The sequence below is a fragment of the Pinus tabuliformis genome, chromosome 9, assembly GCF_031772625.1.
Source record: "Pinus tabuliformis cultivar Carrire ecotype Pingquan chromosome 9, CPIR1, whole genome shotgun sequence".
Classification (NCBI taxonomy): Eukaryota; Viridiplantae; Streptophyta; class Pinopsida; order Pinales; family Pinaceae; genus Pinus; species Pinus tabuliformis.
The window spans coordinates 419290204-419316124 of record NC_142307.1 but is presented as its reverse complement, the minus strand read 5'-3'; the positions used below and the strand labels follow the sequence as shown (position 1 = coordinate 419316124).

Sequence of the window (25921 nt, the reverse complement as noted above, 5' to 3'; positions counted from 1 at the left end):
GCACAAACCTTACATTTTATATTAATGTGATATTATATGTCTATTTTTTAAATGTGAATATCAGTCTAGTTTTGAGAGGAATTTAATTTATGGTGAAATAACTTTGATAATTAAATATTAAAGAAATAGGATTTCTCTCTATAGTTTAAAATAACATGATGTTGTTTATTAGAAAAACAATGCAAAATAACATGATAATGTTTATTAGAAAAAATAAAGTAAATTAGGTGGTTTACTATCGTTTTAATTTTGGTTTACTATAATTTTATATATGTTTAATTTTCTATGTGTAAAAAGAGTTAAGGATTTTAAATTATATTTTTTTGGTCTTATATACTCTGGAATTTTTTACTTTTATAAGTAAATAAGCAATTTTTTACTTTTTATAAGTAAATAAGCATATGAAAATGAGGATGCATTTAGCTATATCAATGTACTAATTTGGTTGTACTGGTTTATATGAGTTTATTAAGTTTTTATTGTACTAGTTTATATTTTTTTAATATTAAAGTTTTAGAACTGATATCTATCTGTATATTAAATACTTAATTATGTAGTTATGTTTTACGTATATTTAAAATTAACATTTTCATTATAAATTGGTTGTATTGTTTATTAATATGATCTTGCTAATCATAAACAAAAACAATAAATTATTAAATTACCATTCAATTTAATAATTGTATTTAGTAAATCTAAAAAATTAGACTTGTTTTTAGAAGTGCAAAATAGTTTATATTTATAATTTCAACATTTCTAACATCTTTGTTGATTCATGAATACAAAATAAAAATTTAGATTAAAAAAACTTTACCAACATTTAAAAAAAGATTGATCATCAAGGGAAGCAACATAAATAAGGCATTTGAAATTTACTACTTAAAATTCATAGAAACTGCATTAAACTGAAGCTAGTATGGACCCTGGTGTTTAAATGAAATGGTGCCGTACATATGGTGTTCACTGCTGAGGTAGTGACTAGAAGGCAACCATATGCAGTTTCACCAATGATGCATAGATTCCATTGCTGTCGGCAATCAATTCAGCATGTTTTCCCTCCTCTGCAATAACTCCATTCTTCACCACAGCTATGACATCTGCATACATAATTGTTGAAAGACGATGTGCAACAATAATGGTAGTCCTGTTCACCATTACTTTATCTAATGCATCTTGAACAGTGCGTTCTGATTCAGCATCCAGTGCACTTGTAGCTTCATCTAATAGCAATATCTTAGGGTCTCTTATTATGGCTCTTGCAATGGCTATCCGTTGTTTTTGACCTCCAGATAACTGCACTCCCCGTTCTCCCACCCATGTATCATATCCCTGGGTGAGTTCTGAAATGAAATGATGACAATTGGAAGCCTCTGCAGCTGCTACAATGTCTTCATCAGAGACCATTTCATGTCTCCCATAAGCAATATTTGCACGAATTGTGTCATTTAACAAGATAGGCTCTTGGCTAACCAAACCCATTTGTTGCCTCAGCCACCTAAGTTGCAGTTGTTGGATTTCTACTCCATCAAACAATATCCAGCCTGAATTAGGATTGTAGAATCGCTCCAAAAGTGAAATGATAGTTGATTTTCCGCTTCCACTTTCTCCGGCAAGAGCAAAGGTCTATGGTGATCAACCCTAAAAGGAAAAGCAATAAGTAAGCCTTGAGCAAAGGTCTATGGTGATCAACCCTAAAAGGAAAAGCAATAAGTAAGCCTTGAGCAAAGGTCTATGGTGATCAACCCTAAAAAGAAAAGCAATAAGTAAGCCTTGTAGATTAAGCATTTGTCAAGTAACCTAATAATTGAGATAACAAAATAGTGTTTAAATTTATCTAGATTATAGATTCTAAAATATTTTGGAATTTAACCAACATCAAGTCAAATAAATGTTGAGAAATTAATTGTTTATCATTATTCATATTTATTAAAATTGTTTGGCATTCATTAAATAATAAAAGTGGCCATAAATACATCCACTATTATGTATAATTCCTATGGAGATCAACGGAGTGAAAACACATTACCTTTCCAGAGTGGACAAAGAAGCTCAAGTCCTGGAAAATTTGGATGTCTGGGCGCGTAGGATATCTGAAGCTCACATGGCGAAACTCAATGTCACCTCTGACATTTTCTAATATAGTTCCAGAGACATCACTAGCATCAATTTTGGACTTACGATCAAGAATATTAAACACTGAAATGATAGATGATTTAACTTTTTCAATATCAGGGGCTAGGCCTGTTGATTCAGAAACTCCCAAGGCAGCCATTAATAGAGCAATAAACACCTGACACAAGCACTAAAACGAATGAGACTAGTATATAACTATAACCAAATGGCAAACGCATGGCTCGAAAATATGAGTATTGTGCATAAATATACCTTTCTAATATTTTTCTTTCTCACGTGCAAAATATTTTTGTATTTAATATGAGAAATGTAAATATTTATATATTGTTATATTTTTACAATATGAATGATAAAAATGATTACATTAAAATTTATATTGTATAAAGAGTATTAAAATTTATACTGTAGAAAGTTTAGGAAGAAATTACATTGAAGATTTTGGTTTATGTGTTTAGAACCAACAAGTGTGGTTTATCTTCCGGACATGATGAAAAGACAGATCTAGGAATAAGAGACAGAGACAGATCTAGGAAGAAGAGACAGGTCAACCTAACAACTAGAAGAAAACAGCTTGTAGGTTGACCTGTCTCCCTAGTTAACATTATTCCTAGATCTGTTTCTTCATAGTGTCTTGAAGATAAACCACACTTATCCGTTCGAAACAGATCAATCAAAATCTTCAATATAATTTCTTCCTAATTTTCTTTTATATAGTATAATATAGATCACAGAAACTTGAATTTGAATAACATTTCAAATTAATTTCAGAATAAAATTAAATGTGTGAATGAGGAAAACCCATTTCTCCAGGCAACTTGAACAAAGCCCATTAATAACGCTTTCAAATATTTTATAAAATAAAACTTCTAGATTTCATATTTTTGTAACGTATTTAATTGCAGTCTCTTCAATTGGAATAGAAAGAATTCCAATATTTCATGGAATAGCGTTCTCATTATTCATATTTTCGGAAGAATGGAATTGTTAATAAGTAGCACTGACCGTGAAAAAATTCCTAAACGTAGTTTCCCTGTGTTCAATCATCCAAGCCCCTACCCAAAAGCTGACCGCATACACTGAGAACAGTAGGAAATTTGCGATGCCAAGACCAATTCCACTAACAATTCCCCGTTGAATTCCATTTTTCAAGGGAGCAGTGCATTTTTCATCGTAGAGGCTCATCACCTTCTCCTCTGCAGAAAAGGCTGCGACCGTTCGAATGCTCCCAACGGCAGTGTTTGCAACCTCACTGGCTTTCTGGTACGTCACCTGGAATATAAACATTTCTAATTAGTTGCACCGTCAGAAGCTAGATGCTATTACACGACATGGTGGATTCAATATGTACTTGTCAGGCTAGACAAGGTAATTTGGTAATTTTTTTATTAATGATATTACTTTTTAATAAAAACATTTTAATGAATTTAAGGTAGTAATATTATTTCAAAATTTAAGATATTTTTGGTTAGCTATTCTGATGTGAAATATATAAAAATATAAAAGCATATTTTAGAATATAAATAGAAAGGTTAGTTGGTACTTGTATTTTACTTTAAATATAATTTAATTAAATTAAAAAATATAGAAATTATAAAAATAAAACAATTAATAAAATATCGTATTGTTAAATATCGTCACTTAAAATTAAGAAACATGATTAACTAATATTGTTTATATTGACATATATACACTTTAATGTATATGTTTATATTTTTCTTAATTCCCCTACATTAAATATATGTTTCTAAAAGTACTATATGAAAATGTATTTTTTTTTAATATTAGAGATATATTAAAATATAAAAAAAAACGATAATGGAAATTTATGAATATATAAAAAAGAAAATGAGAATATTTTCTTATTTATTTAAGATGCAGTATTGTAAAGTTAGTTTTTGTTTTTAATTAATAAGTTATTTTAGGTATTAGTTGTTTACTATAAAAGCTTGATATGGGATAGAAATTTTCTGAATTTAAAAGTTGTGCAAGAGTGTTTATTTTTTTTAAGTGGTTTGTGATAAATGAGTTTGATTTTGATAAAATGATTAAAATAAAAGAAAAAAAAAAATGAAAATTTGTTAAGCAATAGGGATGTTGAGAAATTTAATAATTAAATTTTTATGTATAAGGTAACAATAAAAATATGTTAATAAAAAAAATTATAATTTTTTTTGGAAAGACCAAAAAATATAAGCGATGAAGGTTGAGTGAATATGGATAAGAAAGCATATCTAAAATAGGTCTTGCTTTGTAGATTTTGTGATACTTAATGTTTTGAAAGTCCTATTGGTAAAGGAGATATGAGAGCAACAAAATGATTATATGGAAATTTTAAAAGTACTTGAAATGGGTATTTTGTGATACTTGAAAGCCTTACTAGGAAAGGAGATAGGAGATATGAGAGCAGCAAAATGCTTATATGGAAATCTCAAAGTTACACAAAATGCATTTGAACATTGTTACAGAACCTAATATGTGATGTGTAGTTCTGGTTTGCATGTTTGTTCACACACTGACAGGATGAGAAAAGGTGGATGTTATGGTTGCAATGGTAGATGATACTTGGTGGAGAAACATGTTAGTGTGGCTTTTATGTTAGGTATTATGATTTTTTTAATAGATCTTGTTTAATGATATTTAATGATACTTGTTATGAGTTGCATTATAATTGTTATAAGTGTGTTTTCAATTTTTTAATCTATATATATTTTTAAATAATAAACAAATTTATCATTCAAATAGAAATTCTTGAAATATATGTATAATTTGAAATATAAAAATTAAATGTATTTGCCAATTTAATATTAAAAAGACTATAATATCTATTCGATAAAATTAATATATGAATATCTATTCTGATTTGGATCGGGAATTCCCTGGCTTAAGGGAAATTAACACCAATTAAAATTGATATAATCTATTATCGACATCTACTAAGAATATGCAACATGTACACTGGAGAGATAATTGTAACCTTTGCATCAGCAGCAAAACCGCGCAGTATCTTCACTTGAACCCAGCCTTGAAGCCCAAGCAGAGGCACGAGTGCTAATATCAAAAGCGCCAACTTCCAGTTTGCTGAAAAAGCTATGGCAATACCAGCAATGATTGTTGAAATGTTTTGAACGACGAGTGACAAAGCATCTCCCACCACACTACGCACAGACTGAGCATCTCTGGATAATCTTGCACTTAAACCACCACTGAATGAAAACAGAAAACTAAAGTTAGAACAATCACCAACATCCAAACAAGAAGGAAAAGCGTTTCTCCGTTTACTCACCTTGAATTTTCAGTATCGTCGAACCATCCAATCTCCTGGTAAACAACTTTGTTAAATGTCAATGATCGAATGCGTCTCACAAGCCTGCCACCAGCGACAGCAAAACAGTACATCTGTATTGGCGCCACGAGGAAGCATGTGGTTGCCAAAACTACAAGCATAAGCGACCAGAAACGAACATCTGTTCGAAGCTGCGATGGAGGTTCGTATAAGCTCATAATAAGCCTTGAAAGCATGAGACCAAACACAGGAAAGGTAACCCCATTAATAGCTGCAGCAAGGGATCCCAAAATGAACACTGGAGCCTCTGGCTTATTGAGAGATGCTAGGGTTAAAACAGGAATGTCTCTTACTACAAGACCTGACTGACCATCCTCCACATCTCCTTGACGTTTGGACGAGAACCAATTGAATAATTTATTCTTTCGCTTGCTTTCCTCTACCTGAACAGATCGGTCGGACAAGGAACTTGGAGATGTAAAGGGGAGATGATGACCACCAATGGATGACCCACTGCTCATAGACCGTGAAGGAGATGACGTGGGACTGCCAGTCATGCCAATGGTTTTGGAGATTGAATCATCGAAATGTATTTCCAGTTTATTTGCATATTGTTGTTCAGATTGATGCACTTCCTGCAGATGTATGAGCTGCGAATATACACTTGAAGGGTTGCTAATGAGCTGAGAGTGTGAACCTGAAATGGCATCTCTCAGATGATAAATAATATATACTCTTTATTTTATTTCACCGGTCTTATAAATTGATGGTTTAAAAATATTGTTGTAATTTTTGTATTCAAGTTTCTGTGATTCATAATGAATTAAGTAAAGTTTTTTTTGGTAGAAATGTGGTTCGTAATGAATGAAAAAAAGTTTTTTTTGTAAAAATCACATAAGAAAAAAATTTGGCCAAAACTTTTAGAACCAACAATTATGGTTCATCATTAGAACCAAATGACGAACCAACAAATGAACCACACTTATTGGTTTAAAACTAATAATGAACCAACAAATAAACCAACAAATGAACCATACTTGTTAATTAGAAACCTCAACCAAAAATTTCCCTTATATGATTTCTACTAAAATACTTTCGGGCATCCACCCATCAATCAGTTATGAACTAAATTTGCCTCTTTAAAATAAAAAGTTTACCATTTACCCTTTTCAATAATAGAACCGCCCTCGACCACAGCAATCGTATCGGCATTTCTTACTGTAGTCAGACGATGGGCAACAATTACTGTTGTCCTATTTATCATGATGCTATCAATAGCTTGTTGGACCAGTCTTTCAGACTCCACATCCAAGGCACTGGTAGCTTCATCAAGGAGAAGAATCCGGGGGCCTTTCAAAATGGCCCTGGCTATTGCAATCCTTTGCTTTTGGCCTCCAGATAACTGAGTACCATGCTCTCCAACCATTGTATCAAAACCCTGGAATTGGCAACCCCAAATGTCAGCGTTAATTTCTAGGAGGAATGATAGCTATTACCAGTAATGAAGATCTAATTATACATACACGGGGCATCTTGCTTATAAATCCTGCCGCACTAGCAAGTTCTGCAGCAGCCTGTATCTCCTCAAATGTAGCCGCATCTTTACCATATGTAATATTGTCCTTAATAGTGGTTGCAAGGAGGACAGGTTCCTGACTTACAAGCCCAATTTTCTGTCTTAGCCATTTAAGTTGAAATTCCCTGATATTGACAGTATCGATAAGCACTTCACCAGATTGTGGATCATAAAATCGCTCTATAAGGCTCAGAACTGTAGACTTCCCACTTCCACTCTCTCCGACTAGAGCTGTAGTGCTGCCTTTAGGTATTTCCAATGAGAATCCAGAAAATATTTGAACATCAGGCCGTGCTGGATACCTGAAATATACATCTTTAAATTCAATATCACCTTGAATATCCTCAACTACCAATCCCGTTGTATCATATACATCAATCTCCGGCTTCCTATTGATTGTCTCAAACATTTTGTAAGCTGCAGCTTGTCCAGCCGCAAATGCATTTAAACATGGCGAAGCTTGACCCAGATACCTGAAATCCAGAAAAATATTCATTATTTTGTTGAAGTTGATTGATATGGAGCCGCCTACTTGGAATTTTGCTGACAGTACGGGATTCTGGAAAACTTAATTCAACTTACATGCCTCCGGCCATAACAGCAAATATGACATTAATCACTCTCCCACCAGAGTAACCTTCATGTACAATTAACCTTGATCCATACCAAAGAGCAAATGCATAGCTACAGAATGTAATAAATATGGCAGAGCCAACGCAAAAACCAGCTGCCAATCCTTGGTAAGTAGCAGCGTTGTAGGCAATCCTGAGGGATTTATCATAGTCAGCCACAGCCGCCTTCTCCCCCGTAAAGGACACAACCTAAAATGTAACTCTGGAACCGATTATATACAATACACTTTCTCTGATACGAAACATAGTAAACTTAATTCAAATTTAATAAAGAAACATGGAATGCATTGCAGTGTTCATAACATTCTTACCATTCTGACTGCACCAATTGTTTGCTCCACAATATTGCCAGCTTCTGCGTATGCTTGTTGCCCCTTGGTTGACATCTTTGATATTATAACAGCCATAACACCACCCACTATTGCGACAAGAGGAATCATACATAGTATTACCAAGGTAAGTTTCCATCCTCTGATAGAAGCGACAACGAAACCTCCCAGGAATGTGGAGATGAACTGTATGAACTTTCCAATCTGTAAAAACAACAGCAAATTAGTGAAATAAGATTTTATGTTCAGGAACAAAACCTCCGAGGAATGTGGACATGAGCTGTACGAACTTTCCAATCTGTAAAAACAACAGTAAATTAGTGAAATAGGATTTTGTGTTCAGGAACTTTCAGATAATTAAATAATTAAACTCACACAGAGAGCTTAAATATTTCATTCACAAAAAGCTTCAACTTATACATGGAGTTAGCCTTAGAAACTACAACATACTAGTATTATTTCTTACCTAAACTTTGCCAACTATTAATTTACCCACTGACACCTACAATTTCGTTGACTATTAAATAGTGTTATGATTATTATTGTGACACCTCTTCTTAATCATGACCTATATCTTAACTCACTTGTTGGTCTAAGTCTAGGCTTACAAACATGACTCAAATATTTCATTTTGATTTTCTTTGCTACAGTGTAATGATGAAACTTTTCCTTGAATGTGTTACTCCAAACTTCTTTCTTTCTTCTTATTGTAGATCATGAACAACGGATATTGCTCCTTGTTACGAATAGGGTGATCCCAATTCATTTCAACTCCTTTTTCAACATATTCACTTCCATCATTGAGAGTTTGTAAGTATTGTTCAATGTTGAAAGTAATGTTTCCATGTTATGTGTAGTTGTCATTCAGAGTTCCCAACCGCCAATGTAGAAGTTGTTAATGTGATCAATAAAGTGTCAAGTGTGATTTGTTGTACGCAATCAATCGCTCTTTGATCTCTCTCTATTTGCTAATATGATATCACAGCTAGTACTGGCTTGACTCTGTCAAGGGAGGGCTAGGAAGATGCGAGAGAGGCTAAGTGTCATTGTTTACATATTAGTATAGGCATGTGAGAGTTTATTTTTTGTGTTTGAGAGTTTATTTTTAGTGAGCCCATGTTTAGATCTGAATAGTATCATAGTCTTGATGTTAGGCTGATCAACATTTTGTAATGAGTCATCCTCCACTACAGAGCTACCATTTCAGAACTTCTGGAAATTGTGTGGGTGACTGCATACAACATTTTTTTGTTATCCTTAGCCCTGAAACATTTGTTTGGATATAGGCTTCCCAATGAAATTCCTTTGACTTTGCCCTCTCTGCAAATTATCACAAATAACAACAGTAAGGCGAGGGAGATATCTGGATCGCAATCACAACCGTGTTTGATTTCACAATGGAATGGGAAATTTCATTACTGCTATAACTCTCAGGTGTTCTGAAGGAGGTGTTCCCAGATGGAGGGTATGACGTGCCTGCGAACATTGAGCTTTTGAAGACCCCGCTAAGTGGGAACGCCCTCTACAATTCAAGACTGTAAGGTTTATGAACTCTTCCAGTAAAGATGTGAATGAGAATTCAAGAAAACATTGGAGTTAGAGGCTCATATGATGAAGATCAACAGGTTGGAGGTCTGCATTCAAGCCACTGCCAACTAAAGACAAGAATCCAGATCTACTACCTACGACCACACGATAATTGTGTGGAACAAAAAGGAGGCACTGTCGCCTCACATATGTAGATTCTCGTACCTAGAAGTTGTAGATTAGGCAAGATGGTCTTTTTAAACGAAGCCATGTAAATATTTTGCACTAATATTCAAATTTGTTGCTGGCAATGCCTCAATCGAAGGCCGACGGATCAAATCTAATGTGAAATCAACATGCACGGGCATGATCATGGAGCATGAAACCATTGATCTAAATATGAGAACTAGTGATCTATCCTTAGTCAGGCATGCAACAAAATAAAGAAATACCCATATACACAAAGATGAAGCAGAAATAATACTTTATTTTATTAATATCAAAGAACTGAAATATGATTACATAAAGAAATAAGAATAAACTAGCTCGAGTGATGGTAGCTTATCTCTGGGAAGAGATGTGGTGGTTGCATGCCTCTGAATTATGTTACAATGAGGTTCAAAGACCTACTTATTATTGAGAGTCAATGGAAAACCCTAAAAATCCAAAACCCTAACCCTAGGAGATGAAGGGAAAAAATTGTGGGCCATGTTTGGATAAATTGGTACATCAACTTCCCGGAGTCGTAACTTTGGCATATGATATCTGTTTGGATATCATAATACCTCGTTTCGAAGGTCTCGAAGAGGAGGCTAAAGAAATCGGCAAGCCAATTTGAGACCCTTCTTGTGTCCGTGTTTTTCCGTAAAAACTTCTTTTAGTCCCTCAAAACGGCTCCAGAAGTTTAGGACCCAAAAAACTGCCAAAAATAGTAATTTGGGCTACAATTAAGGAAACTGAAAAGAAACCACAGCGGGGGTCCAAGTGGAATAGGTGGGTGGCCACCAATATCCACCTAGATCAGTGCTACCCCCTTAGGGAGCAATGGTCTGCATTGCGTTGAGTGCCTCCATGAGATGGGGAAACTTTTGCTGAACTTGGTCCTTGGTGAGCCACTTGCCTTGGTGCAGGAGTTGCCCAACTTTAACAACCTGATATAGTTGGATCTTCTACTAACGATTGTTCTTGATCTTCGTGTCCATGATCCAATTAGTTGTGCCATGTTCTATGCAGTTTGGGTTTAACTGTGTTGGTGTGAGTTGTTCTACAATGTTTGATGTGTCCAGTAATGTTGGAAAGTATGGTCAAAGGTGGTCCACATTGAACATTGGGTGTAGACCAAGTAATGGTGGAATGTTGAGCTTGAAAGCATTGTCCCTTATGGCCTTAGTGATGGTGTTAGGCCCATATCTGATCAGGTGAAGCTTGCGGTGGGGCCCAGCAAGGCGCTCCTTCTGCAAATGTAACCAAACTTTATCACCCACCTGAAACTTGTGTGGCACTTGATGTTGATCATGACGCTATTTGTACTTATCATTGGCTCTGTCCAATATTTCATGGACCTGCTGGAGGATGTGCTGATTGCGCTCAATGAAGCCATTAGCCCTATCAACTTTGAACTAGACATGAGCCGAATATGCATGAGTAGATGCAAATGGTATGACCACATCAATGGGACATAGTGGTTGGAATCCCATCCCCACCTAAAAGGGGTTGTGTCTAGTTGAGGTATGGATAGCTCTATTGTAGTTGAGTTGGACATAGGGCAAGGTTTCATCCCATGTGCGTGGATGCTTCGAGTTATACATATGCAGAATGTGTATGATCATCTTGTTGATGGCCTCTGTTTGGCCATCGGTTTTAGGGTGGAAAGTTGTGGACTTAGTGAGCTTGGCATCCAACATCGACAAGAGACTTGACCAAAATGTACTTAGGAACATGTTGCCTCATCCGAGATAATGGACTATAGGATCCCAAAATGTACCCACACTCATTCAAGGAAGAGCTTAGTAGTGGCTTCTATTGTGATGCTCTTCTTGTAGGCCACCATAATGGCCATCTTAGAGAATCTGTTGACGACCACGAAAATGTAGTTGTTTCCATGTATAGTAGAAGGAAGGCCCGACATATAATCCATGGAGATGGATTCCCAAGGTCGAGTAGGAGTAGGAAGAGGAGTATATATGCCTTTCTTCTTGATGGTTGGTTTGGCAATGGCACAGGCAATGCAAGATCTGATGTACTTCCCAACATCTTGTCAAAGGTTCAGCCAATAAAAATACTTTTACAACACTGCCACTATTTTCTCTACCCCAAAATGTCCAGTGACCCGACTATAGTGTGCCTCCCAAAGTCTTGGCATACTCACTTTAAGGAACACATACGTGTCTCATGTGGCATAACACTGCATCCTATATGTGAAAATTTGGAACTTTCTTATCTTCTAGGAGTGTTTGGTATCTTCTTCCAAATTATTGATTGCTCTTGTAAAGATGCGGCCAACCCCAGTCTCGTGCCCGTAAGAGTCAAGCATAGTAGTCAGCGCCATGACTAGTGGTCGAATAAGGGAGTCTACAACATTATTGGTGCTTCCCTTCTTGTACTTACTATTCAAATGTAATTGTTGCACGCATGTGTACCATTTTTTATGGCAATCATTCTATATCTTCCCTTTTGTCTGTATGAACTATAGGTGTTAGTGGTCTGTGTGGATGATCGTTTCCTTCCCCAAAATGTAATGCTTCCATTATAGGCAATCTTGTACAATGGAATACATCTCTTTGTAATATGTGGGATACTTTCAAACTATGTCTAAAAGTGTCTCACTGTGATATGCCACCGGATGCCCCTGTTGAGTAACAATTGCACCAATAGCATAGTCGGAGGTATCTGTCTTGATCTCAAATGGTTATTGAAGGTCTAGTAATGTGAGCACTAGTGTAGAGCAGATGCGTTGCTTCAACTTGGCAAATGTCTTCTCTTGGGATTCATACCAAAAGAAATTTTCTTTTGTTGCACGCTTGGTGACTCAACTTAAAGGCCAAGTGATATGAGAGAACCCCAACAAGAACCTGCAATAGAAATTGGCAAGACCCATAAAGTGGCAGAGCTTTATTAGAGTGGTTGGGGTTGGCCAATCTCGAATGACTTGTATCTTAGTGGGGTCTACATGCACACCCTTCTCATCAACAATGTATCCCTGATATTGAATGTAGGTCATGCCAAAAGTGCATTTATCCAAATTGGCACACATCTTGTGTTGTCGCAGGGTTTGAAGGACCTTTCGAATATAGTGAAGGTGATCTTCCCAACTCTGGTTGAATATCAATATGCCATCTAATTACACCAACACAAATGTATTGGTGAAGGGTGACAAAATGTCATCCATCATTCTCATGAAGGTTTTGGGGGCATTCGTCAACTCGAAAGGCATGACCAGCCATTTAAAAAGGCCCTTCTTGGATTTGAAGGTAGTCTTCCACACATTAGATGGTTCGATAGGCACCTGGTGATAACTTGGTGATCGGGTTCGATAGGCACCTTGAGCTAGTCTAGAAGTTCATCACTCTGTGGGATTGGGTACCTATTCTGAACATTGATCTTGCTCAATGCTTAATAGCCAATACAGAGTCTTCAAGTCTCATCCTTCTTCTGTACCAACACAATCGGGCTCCCACAGGGGATGAACTTGGCATGGTGTGCACTTTCTGCAACAACTCCTGAATGTGCCTCTTGATCTCATCATTCTCCAAATCAAATCGTCGATAGATCGGTTCATTGGGTAGCAGCGCACTCGGGTCAGATCGATGGAGTGTTTGACCTACAATGTAGAGGTACCCTTGCAGGTGAGGCGAAAATTTCCTTGTACTCCTCTACAACGTTGTCCATCTGCTTCTATTGTGCAGAGGACCCCTGTCTAGAAGCCATGGCCCCAACCTTCTTCTTTCCCTGAGGGCGAATCATAAGGAAAAAAAATCTGGTCTTGGAAATGATCTTACTGCGTTGCTTTCCAATGATCAAAGAGATGGTGGTAGGCGGGGCTACCTTCGGTATCCTGTACAACTTATCACCCAAAGTAATAATCATAGAGCGAGGTCTAAACTCATATACATCATGCCACTTCCACCAGTATGGTTTTCATAATAATACATCACAAACTTCAAGAGGAGCAACATCACACAATACCTCATCCATGAAGGGCTTGATGTTGTAGGGAAGGAGACATTGTTAGCTGACGTGGAGATCCTGACCTTGGTGAAGCCACCCGATGGTGTATGGTTGCAGATGTGTTATAGTCAGTAGGCCCAACCACTTCATGACCTCTGCTGAAATGAGTTCTTTTGGCTCTCGCTGTCGACAATAAACTACAGCGGAGAACCCTTCACCCACATTTGTGAGTGGAAGAGGTGTTCCCCTCCTCTAGATCCTCTGGCTCATTATTTTAGATCTTAGTGGTGACCAGCATTAGGATCCGTGTTAATGATGTCATTCCCCTTTTCAGTTTCTCACTCAGAGTCAGAACATGCGTTTGATTGATAAGCCTTCATCTCGACCACCACTGACTTCTTGGACTGACACTCATTTGTGTTGTGAGTGGAGCTCTTATGGAACTCGCACCATTTTCCCATGTCCTTATTTGTCTTTGTGGTGTTGTTCTTTCCTTGCGGCTTCGGTGGGTTGTCTTGGGTCACCCCGCCTTGGATTTTTCCTTTGCTATGTGGTTTGGGGGCATCTTTTCCTTGCTTTGGATTCACAAATCCAAAGTCTCGCTTCTTCTCTTTAAACTTCTCCTCGATCTTGACAGTGTATCGGTACGTCATCATGAGCGGGGAGATGTCCAGGAACTCCATCTTGTCTTAGATGTACTTCTGTAGAGAGTTGTGGTACTTAAGTACCAAATTCCACTCAGAATCCTTGATACCAAGCTTCCTACGAAGGGTATGGAAAAAATTTGTAAACTTAGGCACATCTTGGTCCCTTTCCTATCGTAGCGTGGTCCACTTTATGTATTTATCTTCATAGCTCCCGACAGTGTAATAGTGTTCCTTGATCAGGTCGTAGAAATAATTCCAGGTGGGTGCGATCGAAAAGAGTGAGGATTCCCTCTCGTCCTTTTGTTCACAGTAGGTTTCCCACCAGTCCTTGACATGTGGGGCGGATTTGAGAAGTGAAAAAGTAATCTTTTCCCGTTTGAAAAAGTCATGAACTGAAAGATATCCTTCCAACATATTTAACCATTTATCTATGATGTATACATCTATGTGGCCCTCAAATATGGGAATAGCAGAGTTCACTTGTACCATAAAAGGAGTGGCGCCTTCACAGTGGCTGCTGGATGAAGATGCATCACCTGTGGGAAGTTGTCGAAGGATATGGGAAAAGTTATCTATCATCGTATTTCTTTGTCGCTTGAGGGCTTCCTCGAGCAGTATTTTGAAAGGATCTCCTGCCCCATCGTCTCTCTTTTGTTCTGCCATGGGACATTTTTGGGTTTTGCGAGGCTGGTCTTGCAAAGGTTCAACGAGATCAAGCCCTAACTCCTTATACCGTGACGTCGTTAGGGGCATGCAAAGAAAAACAAAGAAAGAGCGGACCACTCTAATACCATTGATCCGGCCTTATGCAGGAACACAAAAAATACAGAAATACCCATATACACACATATGCAATAGAAATAAAACTTAATTTCATTAATATCAAAGGACTGAAATATGCTTACATACAAAAATAAAAATAAATTAGCTCGGGCAATGGTAGCTTATCTCTGAGAAGAGATGTTGTGGCTACATGCCTCTCAACTGTGTTACAATGAGGCTCAATGACCTATTTATTATTGAGAAACAATGGAAAAATATAAACATCCAAAAACCTAACCCTAGGAGATGAGCACCAAAATTATGGGCCCTATTTGGGTAAATTGATATATCAACTTCCTGGGGTTGTAACTTTGGCATACAATCTCTGTTTGATTATCATAATACCTCATTTCGAAGATCTCAAGGAGGAGGTCAAAAACAAACTAGTAATCTAGTTTGGAACTTTTTCGGTCTCTTCGTTTTTCCTAAAAACATATTTTATTCCCTCAAACAGATCTGGAAGTTTTAAGACTCGAAAAAACTACCAAAATTAGTAAGTTGGGCTACAATTTAGCAAACCAAAAGGAAGCAATGGTGGGGGTCCAAGTGGAATAGGCAGGTGGCCACCAATATCCACCTAGATCAACTAGTTTCTAGATCTGATATTTTCTTGTGGAAATTTGAGGAGCTTCTGTAGCCTCATTATTTCTAAAGGAAGGTGTCAACAACAACGTTTGCACTTGAGAAAGACCTGATTGGGTCAACTGCTCGAGGGATTAGATATCAACCTGCAAGCCCATCCCTGAAAACCTCCTCTCATGGCAAGACTTGAGTAATTAACATGAAATATTTGTGAAGCTAGGGTGTGGGAAATGTGAATGATTGATCAATCTCCTAGATCCACGTGTGAGATTTGCATACCTGCTAGAGAAACAACATTAGCGGAAAATGGTCAAAGTAAATGACATTCTTTTGACCAGTGAATGGTGCAAGTTGTAACTGGTCATCCTATTCTAAAGTCCAATTCTCTCTGGGCAGCCTGTTGGTCAACAAAAGAGAATTTGTAAATGGCACAACCCAGCTCCAATCCAAGAATGGTCAAGTCGAAGAATTTGGTGGCGTGGACTGGAAGGTTGAGAGATGGGAAGTGAGATGATTGTTTTTCTGCAATAGTAGCTTGTTGCCAACATCTGTGGGGAAGCCAATTAGTGTTAAATTTATTCCGAAATAATTTCACGTCACTGAGAATATGTTGCACATGAACGAGGATGTGAGTTGCTAGAGGAAGTTGGAATGGTCTTATTCTCATTCTAGATCTAAGTCATAAAATATTTGTTTATCTAGTTTTATATTTTGTCGTGTGTTGCAGTTTTATTATATTAAAGTGTGTTAATGTCCAAGTGTAATGTGAAAAATAAAATGATGAACCAATTATAGGACATATTAATATATTTTCGAATTGGTGGTTCTTGATGCATATGGTGACATAAGAACATATCACTAAATTGATTATGTATAATCTGTTATAAGTTGGTGGCATCGTGTGGAGCTAGGAACATCAGCTTACATGTTAATTAGATTATGTGTTTAAGAAGTCACTTTGTATAATTGACTCATGAATACATTGAGTACTCAGACAACCTTCCTATATAACTAGGGAATACAACGGAAGACCATTTGTTCAACAGATGGAGGTGTGTCCATAGGATGGTTTAGTATCAACGCTGACCCGTCGTGCTCCTAGAGGTCAAGAAGCGTCAATTTTGCAAAGTACATCAATGATGGTTAGAGGTAGTTATGTTTTAAATGGAGGTAAGTGATAGCTCATAGATGTGGTGGTGAAAGAGAAATGTTTGTGACATTCCATAGTGGATGTGAGTGTTTATGAAGACTAGTCAGACATAGATTATTCTTATTGTTGTAATATGTGATTTTTCTATTTTTCCATCTAAGCATTAAGGGAGGGTGTTCGAAATAATGCTTCCATGTCATGTGTAGTTATCATTGTGAGTCCCGAGCGTCAGTCTAGAAGCTATTGATTTCTATGTAATGAATTGGAGTCATGATATAGATGTTTCGAATTCAGTGTTTTATGTCATATATATTTGTAACTGATGTGATCAATAAAGTATCAAGTGTGATTAGTTGTGCACAATCAATCGCTCTCTGATCTCTCCCTATTTTCTAATATTCAATTGACATTACATATGATTTATATTTTCCTTTTTCTATTGCTTCTTCCTTGTTTCTACACACTCATAAACATTAGTGAGATTTAATAAATCATAATTTGAGTGTTTTTCATCTTTGTCTTCCTCTACCAAATGTTTCTACTTAATTACATCTGGCTTAACCAAATACAGATTCATTCACACCAACCCTATCAATCAAAGATTGCAATGTATATATCAACATGAAATGTCTAGAGAAAACCTTCAGCGATGTAAGTCAATCGAAAAAATAACACAAACTCAGCTAATGCGCACCAAACACTGGTCTCACAGGACTCTGCCTCCTTCATAGCCAGTTAGATCTGTTCCCAGTAGCTATAATAACAAACTTAGCCTCACGACTCTTAGCTCCACATATGTTTTCACATCACAGGCTTTAAGGCTCAATAACCTCGCGAGCTCTAACCAACAACAACTTTCACACTCTCTTCACTGAGCCCTCACTACTGTGGTCGTGATATCATATCAGAGAATTAAATTCACAGAGAGAATTTGGATATTTCATTCAAAAAAAAGCTTTAATTTAAACATGGAGTACGGACTAACATTATTTCTTATCTAAATTTTGCCAACTATTAACTTACGTACTAACACCAAAAATCTAAAATTTATACCTCGCTAACTATTATAGTGTTACATTTATGAAAAATTAATTTATGCTACTATCTAATCTTGTTTTTCCAATCTTTTGAAGTTACATTAATTGCAAACTCGATTAAATTTAATTTTCAGGTCGAAAAAAGCTATATTGCATTTATATCAGAAATATAAATAAAACATTATATCAGTTCAGCTGTTCTTCATATCTATGAAACTATACATAGGAGTGGAATTAACACCAAAATTAACACCAGAAGGTGCACCATCCAGAACTGGAGGGCAAAACTGTTCCACATATATGAGCCTATTATAGGAGCAACTAACACCAAAAAGAGTTCCCGACAAGATTGGACTACATCTGAACAGAACTATCAGGAGAATAAGAAACATATAGCCATTAAAGAGCTGAAACTAAAATGGGCTCGCAGATCATAGAAAATTGACTGCAGAGAAATGAAACAGATCATAACAAACTGCTCCCTGCAACAAGAAAGATGAAAACAAGCATGGAGAACCTGCGATCACTGGAAAAGCAAGATTAGAGGATGATAAACTTCAGCGGCCAGAGAGAAGCATCTGATCTTAATAGAAATCAAAACCAGAAAATGATGAAAGAGCCAGAGTCAAAACAAGGTTAGAAATCAGGAGGAAAGAAGTCCTGAATGGATATGAAATAGCCCTCAAAGGAAACCTGCATGGACCATAAGCCTGGAGCCATCTGGAGACCTCTTTTGGATAAATCATCTGCACGCTGGTTAAGATCCCTCTTGATGTGATGAATGGAAACTCCCTTTGATCTGTTCCATAAAAAGTTGATCCTATCAATCCAACCAGAGAGTTGCGGCTTCCTAATGATGTTCTTACCAAGAACACCATCAACCAAGACCTTAGAGTCACCAAATATGGAAACATCCTGGAGATTGATAAAGAGACAAAAATGAAGAAGGCCAGCAAGGGCCATCGCTTCCGCCTTACTGTTTGATCCACTCCCCCCGTTCCAGAAAATTTGGTAATGGCAATTTTCATTAATTGAGATAAAGACCCCACAGCCACATTGACCACCCTGTTCAGCCCCATCGAAGAAAGCTCTCGGCATAGAGGACAGGTCCTGCTGAACCGCACTTCCTTTCTGATCTGGATCCTTGGATATGCTTTGCGAAATCGATTCAAAAATAGAAGAGATGGTGGAGATAGTTTCCAGAAAGTGGGAGGCCTTACCTCTGAAAATAAACCTGTTGCGCCACTTCCAAATACACCATATAGTAATGATGAAGATTGATCTCCATGATTTCTTTTGAAGATTGATCCATAAAAAAGCATCTGAGGTAGAGGAATGAGACATATGCTGGACGCCATGGGCTTCCTCCAGAGTCCACCACAGAAGATGATTTTTCTTGCAGTCAAGGAAGAGGTGGAAGTTGGTTTCTTCTTCAGCCCAGCAGATGGAGCAAACACCCGGACCCTGCCATCTGCGTTTTCTTAAATTTTCCCAAGAGAGGTTCTTGTTGTGGAAAGCCAACCAGGAGAACAGGATCATTTTTTAGGGACATCCTGATTTCCAGAGGATGGGCGGAAAGGACGGCTTTAGGAGAGAAGGCATTTGGCTAATCAGGTCTCTATAAACATCTTTTACTTGAATAGCATATAAAACTTTCGAACTTCTCCAAATGAGACCATCATGATCCTTTGAACGAAAGATTCCACAGTTCCTAAGACGGATTTTGATTTGATCCCACTGCAAAGCTATGTCTAACGGCATCCCCATACATTCAGCTTCCTTCCAAAGAGGAATCGGGCCTTTCCAGCCTGCAATTAGACTCTCCCAATAAAACAAGCCTTTCTTGTGGAGAAAATTTAGAAGAGAATCCTGAAAATCAATCGCTTCAGCACCACTCATGAAATGGTCTTTTCCAATGAGAATATTTTTACCTGTTTGGAAATGCCAATATAAATTTTCCAGAAAAAATTTGCTAATTTTCCGGAGGCTTTGCCAAATAGGAGATCCCCTAGAAGAGCCTAATTTTTCCTTTCTGAGCCAATATGCCAGATTCTTCCTTTTTAGATATTTGAACGAATTATGTTACTCCACGGACCATCTTCGAAAAAGCCTCTCCATAGAGATTTACAGAGTAAAGCCCTCCCAAAAGATTTCAAGTCTAAAAGCCCCCAACTACCGCAACTCTTTGGTTTGGAAATATTGGCTAGAGTTGAGAGGTGATATTTTTTTTACCCACTTGATCTCCCCATATGAAGTTCACCGTGAGCTTATTCATAGCCATAATTATGCTTGCTGGGATGACAAATAAATTAGCCCAATATACCATCATCTGATTTAAAACCGATTGGGCAAGGACCACTCTTCCTGCAAGAGAGAGATACCTATATTGCCAGGAAAAAATCTTCTTGTAAAACTTGTCTAAAATCCATCCCCAATCCGCCTTTTTATAACCTGCGGCTTTTAGCTGAAAGCCCAAATATTTCAACCCTAGCCTGATAGATTGGGCTTTGATTGCAAACAGATCCGACAACCAATCAATATCATCTTGGCCCATATCATTATGAAAAAAGACAGACTTATCGAAATTTATATGAAGGCCTGTTGCCTTTTGAAAATTTTCCAAGATCTCATAATAGCATAACCATGTAATCTTGTACAACATTCCAAACATTATGATGTCATCAACAAACAAATTATGGGAAACTGAAATACCCCTGCAAATTTTTAGCGAAGAACATCTGGATTCTTCTACTGCCTTATTTATATGAAGGCTAAGAGTATTCATTGCCAGAATGAATAAAAGAGGAGATAACGGGCATCCTTGTCGGAGACCTCTGGAGGCAAAGAAGAATGGAGAAGGAATTCCATTTATGATCACTGAAAAATTAACCATCTCGACGCACGCCATTATCCAGTTTGTCATACCAGCTTTTAGGCAAATCTTTACCAATAAGCACCTTAGGAATCCCTAATCAAGGTAGTCGTATGCTTTTTGGAGATCAATCTTAAGAATGACTGTGTTCCTTTTCCTTGCCTGAATAGCAAATAATCCTTCATGGGTACTTGCCACCGCATCCTGTATGTTCCTCCCTTTCAGGAACGCATGCTGCTCTGATGAAATATGTTTTGATAAAGTTCCTTTAATCCTTTATGCAATTATTTTTGCAATTATTTTGTAAGTAGTATTGCATAGGGAGATCGGTCGGAAGTCCATAAAAGACTCTGCTTCATCTTTCTTTGGGATAAGTGCTATGTTGGTGGAAGCAACCTTTGTGTTGACACTGCCCATCATTCTTGTACCCTCTATCATTCTTAACAAATCCCCTTTGAAAAGGTCGAAGAAATGAGTAAAAAACTCAATTGTCCAGCCATCTGGCCCTGGACATTTATCACCTTTGAAAGACTTCATAATCCCAAGTAGTTCTTCCTCTGAGATTTTTTGAAATTTTTTATCATTTGTTTCCTCATCAAACATCTTTGGGAAGACTTCAATGCCCCATAGAATGTCCTTAAAACTACATTCCTCAGATCTTTGATACTGCTTACCAAAAAAACTTACTGCCTCATTTGATATATCCTACTAGGAGTAAATGAGATGGTCATTCCCATCTCTTATCTTCCATATGGAATTTCTTTCGCGCCTAGCATTTGCAAAGTTGTGAAAAAACTTTGTATTTTTATCCCCCTCTTTTATCCAAATCGCTCTGCTTTTCAAACGCCAGAAGGATTCCTCTTGTTTCAAAATATTTATTTTCTTCTTTTCCAGCTCCTTTATGAGACATCTCGACTCAAGAGATAAAAGATGAGAGGCCATCGCCTTAGATGCCATGTCTAAAGCTTTTTGAATATTCCTGAGCTCTTTTCTGTTTGCTTGTCTTTTCTCAAATTGCCAATTTTTCACCACCTTCCGCATATAATCCATTTTATCCTTAAATTTCATCAAGAGCGAGGAAGGATTATTATTTGCCAGCTGAGTCCATGTTTTTTTAATGAGATCATTAAATCCCGGATCCTCCAGATAAGAGCTGTTAAACTTGAATGAGTATGAATATCCTTTCCTGAAACATTTTTCCTTCTAGCCTAATATGATTGGCCTATGATCTGAAATTAAAATGTTTTCTATTGATGAGAATGGCATACCCATACAATCAATCACACTAGCATGAATAAGAAACCTGTCGAGCCTTTTAGCAACATAGGCTTCCTCGATCCTGACATAGGCTTCCTCGATTCTGCCATTTTCCCATGTCGGAATCATTTTAGGAGGAAGGATGTCAACAAAATTTCTCTTGAGCAATTCATTTTTAATCCGGGGATCCTTTTTCCTTTTACTGCCCCATGTCTCGTCCATGCTTAAAGTGAGGTTTGGAAATAATTTCCACTTGAATTTAACTAGATGTAATGGAAGAATAATTTGGCAAATAAGTATGAAGAAAGATGATCGACTTTACTTCTATCTACCAAATTCTCCAAATCTACCATCAACATATAAATAACCTTTTCAGGATTTAAAAAATTTACTCAAACTTACTACTTATAAAAATATTCTTCCAGTAACATTTATAATATCCCCAAAACATAAAAGAATTTCTTATTAGCAAAACCGCACAAACCCAATAAACTTGCTGACCTAGACCTTATAGATAATTTCATTTCATATTCTGAGAATTATGCACTGCTAACTAGGATTGGTTGAGAAATAAAATGATGTACAGCAGTTATTGTTTACCTTCTCACCCATGGCATCTTGAATGAGTACAGTATCGGCTGACATCCTTGCCATAACTTCTCCCGTTGAAGTCTCACAATCGAAAAATGCAATATCTTGTCTTAAGATATTTTTCAAGTAAATACACCTGAGACGAATAGCTTGCCTTTCACCTGTGCACATCCAAAACGCCACCTCTGCCAGACAAAAATGTACTAAGTTAGTAGATTAAGTACCACAATCTACCAGGAGAATTTAAATCCCTCCTCACACCTGTTTAATTAACTTCCATGGCAGTACTGGATTATAAAAGTGACCAGCAGCAATCAAGGTAGATTGAAATTAGAACCTTGACATGTAAAGCCCAAAGTAAAGTTAGAGTGTTAAGGAAATATCTTACGAAGAAAAGATGCAACTCCTGCACCAGCGCCGACATAAAGAAATTGTAGACATATCTAAAATGATCCAACCCAAAAATTATAAGTCCACATTCCAACCGTGAAATTAAAGAAACAAAGACTCAAATTCTGAAGCAGAATTCAGGCAGAAGAGATCCGAATGTCAAATAGACCTAAACTAAATCTACAAAAAAAAATCATAAATTTTTATGTTGTTTTATTCTTGTAAAAATAAGCATTCTTTTAAAATACAAGTTTATTTAGCTTGTTATCCAAATTAAGTGATTCATATAGGTTGATAAACGTTATTTCAGTAATAAGGATTTAATACTTGGTATTCCATAATATAATTAATTAATATCAAAAAGCCAAATAATTATAAAATCTATAAAGTGGTTGACATGGATTGATAACATTACTTCAAGTCTAAAGATTTAATAGATTGTTATCCATAATACAATTAATTAATATCGTGATTTTTTTTTAAATACCCATTAATCCAATTAATTTGAAGCTGCACGCACAAATATAGAATTTATGACTTTAACCGGTAATGTTAAATAAGATGACCTGGACGATTGACTCATAAAAGTGAGCTGAAACATCACCGTTTTTGGCTTTGAAAGCCTGTTACATTTTTTATGTTAAGTATTTGTAAAAAACAATTACATTTAACTTATATAAGTTATACAATGTAAGAGATATTCGAGAGAGAATGTCCAAAGTTTGAACACATACATATTCATACTTATAAAACCATAAGATAAAGATCTCCGGCACCCTTTCATAAAGCATAGAGAAATGAATTGATTTCACATTTTATGTACAGTGCTTCCCACTCACAAAATAAGATGTAACATTGCTTCCCACTTACGAGAGGTGGTGTAATTCTATTCTAAATAATAATCAACATGATTTCATGCACTCAAGTGAATCTCACCAGTAATTCTATTGTAAATAGTAATCAAGATGATTTCTTCCCATCAATTAAATCTCATCATTAGTATAGGATTTGGTATCAGTATTCATTTAATAATTTTTCTCATTATCTTTTTGTTAAAATTTCAGGTGAAATTTTGATTTGTAATATTTAAACTATTTTTTTGATTGTATATATGGATTTAGCATCATGGAAACCCCTAGAGTACTTCTATTGCTGATGATTACCCATCAAACTTGTGATTTCAATAATTTTTTATAAGATTTTAGAGAAATTTGATGAAAAAAACCCACTATAAAAACTTCCAAAAAATCACACTAAAAAAACTCCAACAATAATTAACGATAATTGGTGAAATCCCTATAGATTCTCCGTAGTATGATGAATGAAATAAGCAACCTGTTGGGTGAGTCTTCTTTTTATGATAGGAGATGGCCAATTAGTGTCTGCGTGAGGCTGGATATGAGTTGGAGGAGCGTTGTGTCCCGCGAGCAGCTGTTGCGGTGGAGAGTACAGTCCTCGAGAGTGCAGTTCCGGAGGCGATGTGCAGTTTGGCGCTGTGGTGTTGGAACCTGGTGGAGGACGTCGAGATTGGTACCCGTGTTGTGTTAGTGGTGAACCCGACGTGAACGGAACACGACCAAGTCTAGTGTGAGCGCTGAGGTGTGTGGAGAGCCCGTTGTGCAGAGAGTGTGAGCGCTGCGTGGAGGTGATTCTTTGCAGAAACCGTTGTAGTTGTTGCTTCTGCTGCTGGCTGGGCGTGTTGTGAGACATCACCTACATGAGATTTTTGCCATGGTTGAAAGTTTAGATTTTGATTTTTTTAAAATTAGAAAGGTTTGCCACGCCTTCGGTTGAGTGAAAAGGTTGGTGTGTCAGCGAGCAGCGAGTTGTGTTGTCTTGCTGTGTGAGCGTTGCACAGATCGAGCCTGTGTGAACACTAGAGAAGGAGAAGTCGATTGTAACAAGGAGAAGTTGTTGTGTGTTGAGTTGTTCGGTGATTGGTGAGTCAACTGGTGTGGCTAGTTATTTATTGTTTAATTTCTTGGTGAAAGCCGACGGTGGAGAGCCGACTACAGCGTGCTGTGTGTTGCGTGTGAAACCGGGAGTCGGGTTGCAGATTGAAGAGCATTGAAGTTGAAGGGATATGGATGTCGCTGAGTGCTGAGCGAGTTGAGTGATTCATGGAGGTTAATATTGTGTGGAGAGGGTTGATAGAGCCACTAGGAGTAAAAATCCATTGTTTATTGCAGGAGAAGGCCTACGTTGGAGTATGTCATGCTTCTTTGTGCATTGAGGGAGATCCATTTTAGTCTTGGCGTTTATCTCATGGAGTTAATTCCTGACAAGGGCTTGCAATTGCCCCATTTGACCCATTGTGGAGCCATAAAGAGTCAGACGAGTCTTAGGAATTCGAACAACCCCATGAGTTATGGTGTATAAAGATCGTTGTTTCAACTTTCAAGTTGGTTATTGGAGGTGGCAGAACAACTGCGTCGAATTGGTAAAAAATATTTGGAGTGTGTGTTGACTAGAGTCCCGGAGTGTGGAGCCAGCTTGTGCAAGTAAGAAGAGGCCAGCGTGTGAGGCTATCTTTGGAGCCTCAGAGTTGGAGTTGGAGTTGTAGTAGGAGTGCAGGAGATCATTTGGTGCCTCAGCTTACACATTGCTGGCAGCGGACCAGTGAGACTCGTGAGACCGTGAGTAGCGCGGACCAGTGGGTGGAAGCAGCGTCACTCTCACCCAGTTTGAGGGTCCATGATTAATTTATGTGGACCTGCAAGATTATCAGCGTTCTTGAAGCTAGGTGTTGAGAAGCGTAGAAGATAAGAGAAGATAAGAGATTCAATGGTGTATGTGAAGAACCGCGTGTTTGCACTTAACCGCGTGTTTGCTTTAAGTGCATGGGCTGCATTGGATCACCGACCAGTTAGCAAGAGGTTGTCTACAATAGTGGTGAACCAACAATATGTCTTTATTTTTATTGATT

At 37.2% G+C, this 25921-nt stretch overlaps 1 protein-coding gene across 1 annotated transcript in view; it reads right to left on the bottom strand.

The window, feature by feature from the left end:
* Nucleotides 1-978: 978 nt before the first annotated feature.
* The window catches only part of LOC149148925 (ABC transporter B family member 11-like), a 93554-nt gene continuing 68611 nt past the window's right edge, over nucleotides 979-25921 (bottom strand). The window contains exons 2-12 of the mRNA XM_089442315.1: nucleotides 22994-23048; nucleotides 22615-22790; nucleotides 7936-8157; nucleotides 7575-7813; nucleotides 6940-7465; nucleotides 6581-6854; nucleotides 5417-6113; nucleotides 5108-5336; nucleotides 3136-3402; nucleotides 2027-2290; nucleotides 979-1623 (exon numbers count right to left, since the gene is read on the bottom strand). Of these exons, the coding sequence (XP_089298441.1) occupies nucleotides 979-1623; nucleotides 2027-2290; nucleotides 3136-3402; nucleotides 5108-5336; nucleotides 5417-6113; nucleotides 6581-6854; nucleotides 6940-7465; nucleotides 7575-7813; nucleotides 7936-8157; nucleotides 22615-22790; nucleotides 22994-23048 (3594 nt within the window). The remainder of the gene's footprint in view (nucleotides 1624-2026; nucleotides 2291-3135; nucleotides 3403-5107; nucleotides 5337-5416; nucleotides 6114-6580; nucleotides 6855-6939; nucleotides 7466-7574; nucleotides 7814-7935; nucleotides 8158-22614; nucleotides 22791-22993; nucleotides 23049-25921) is intronic.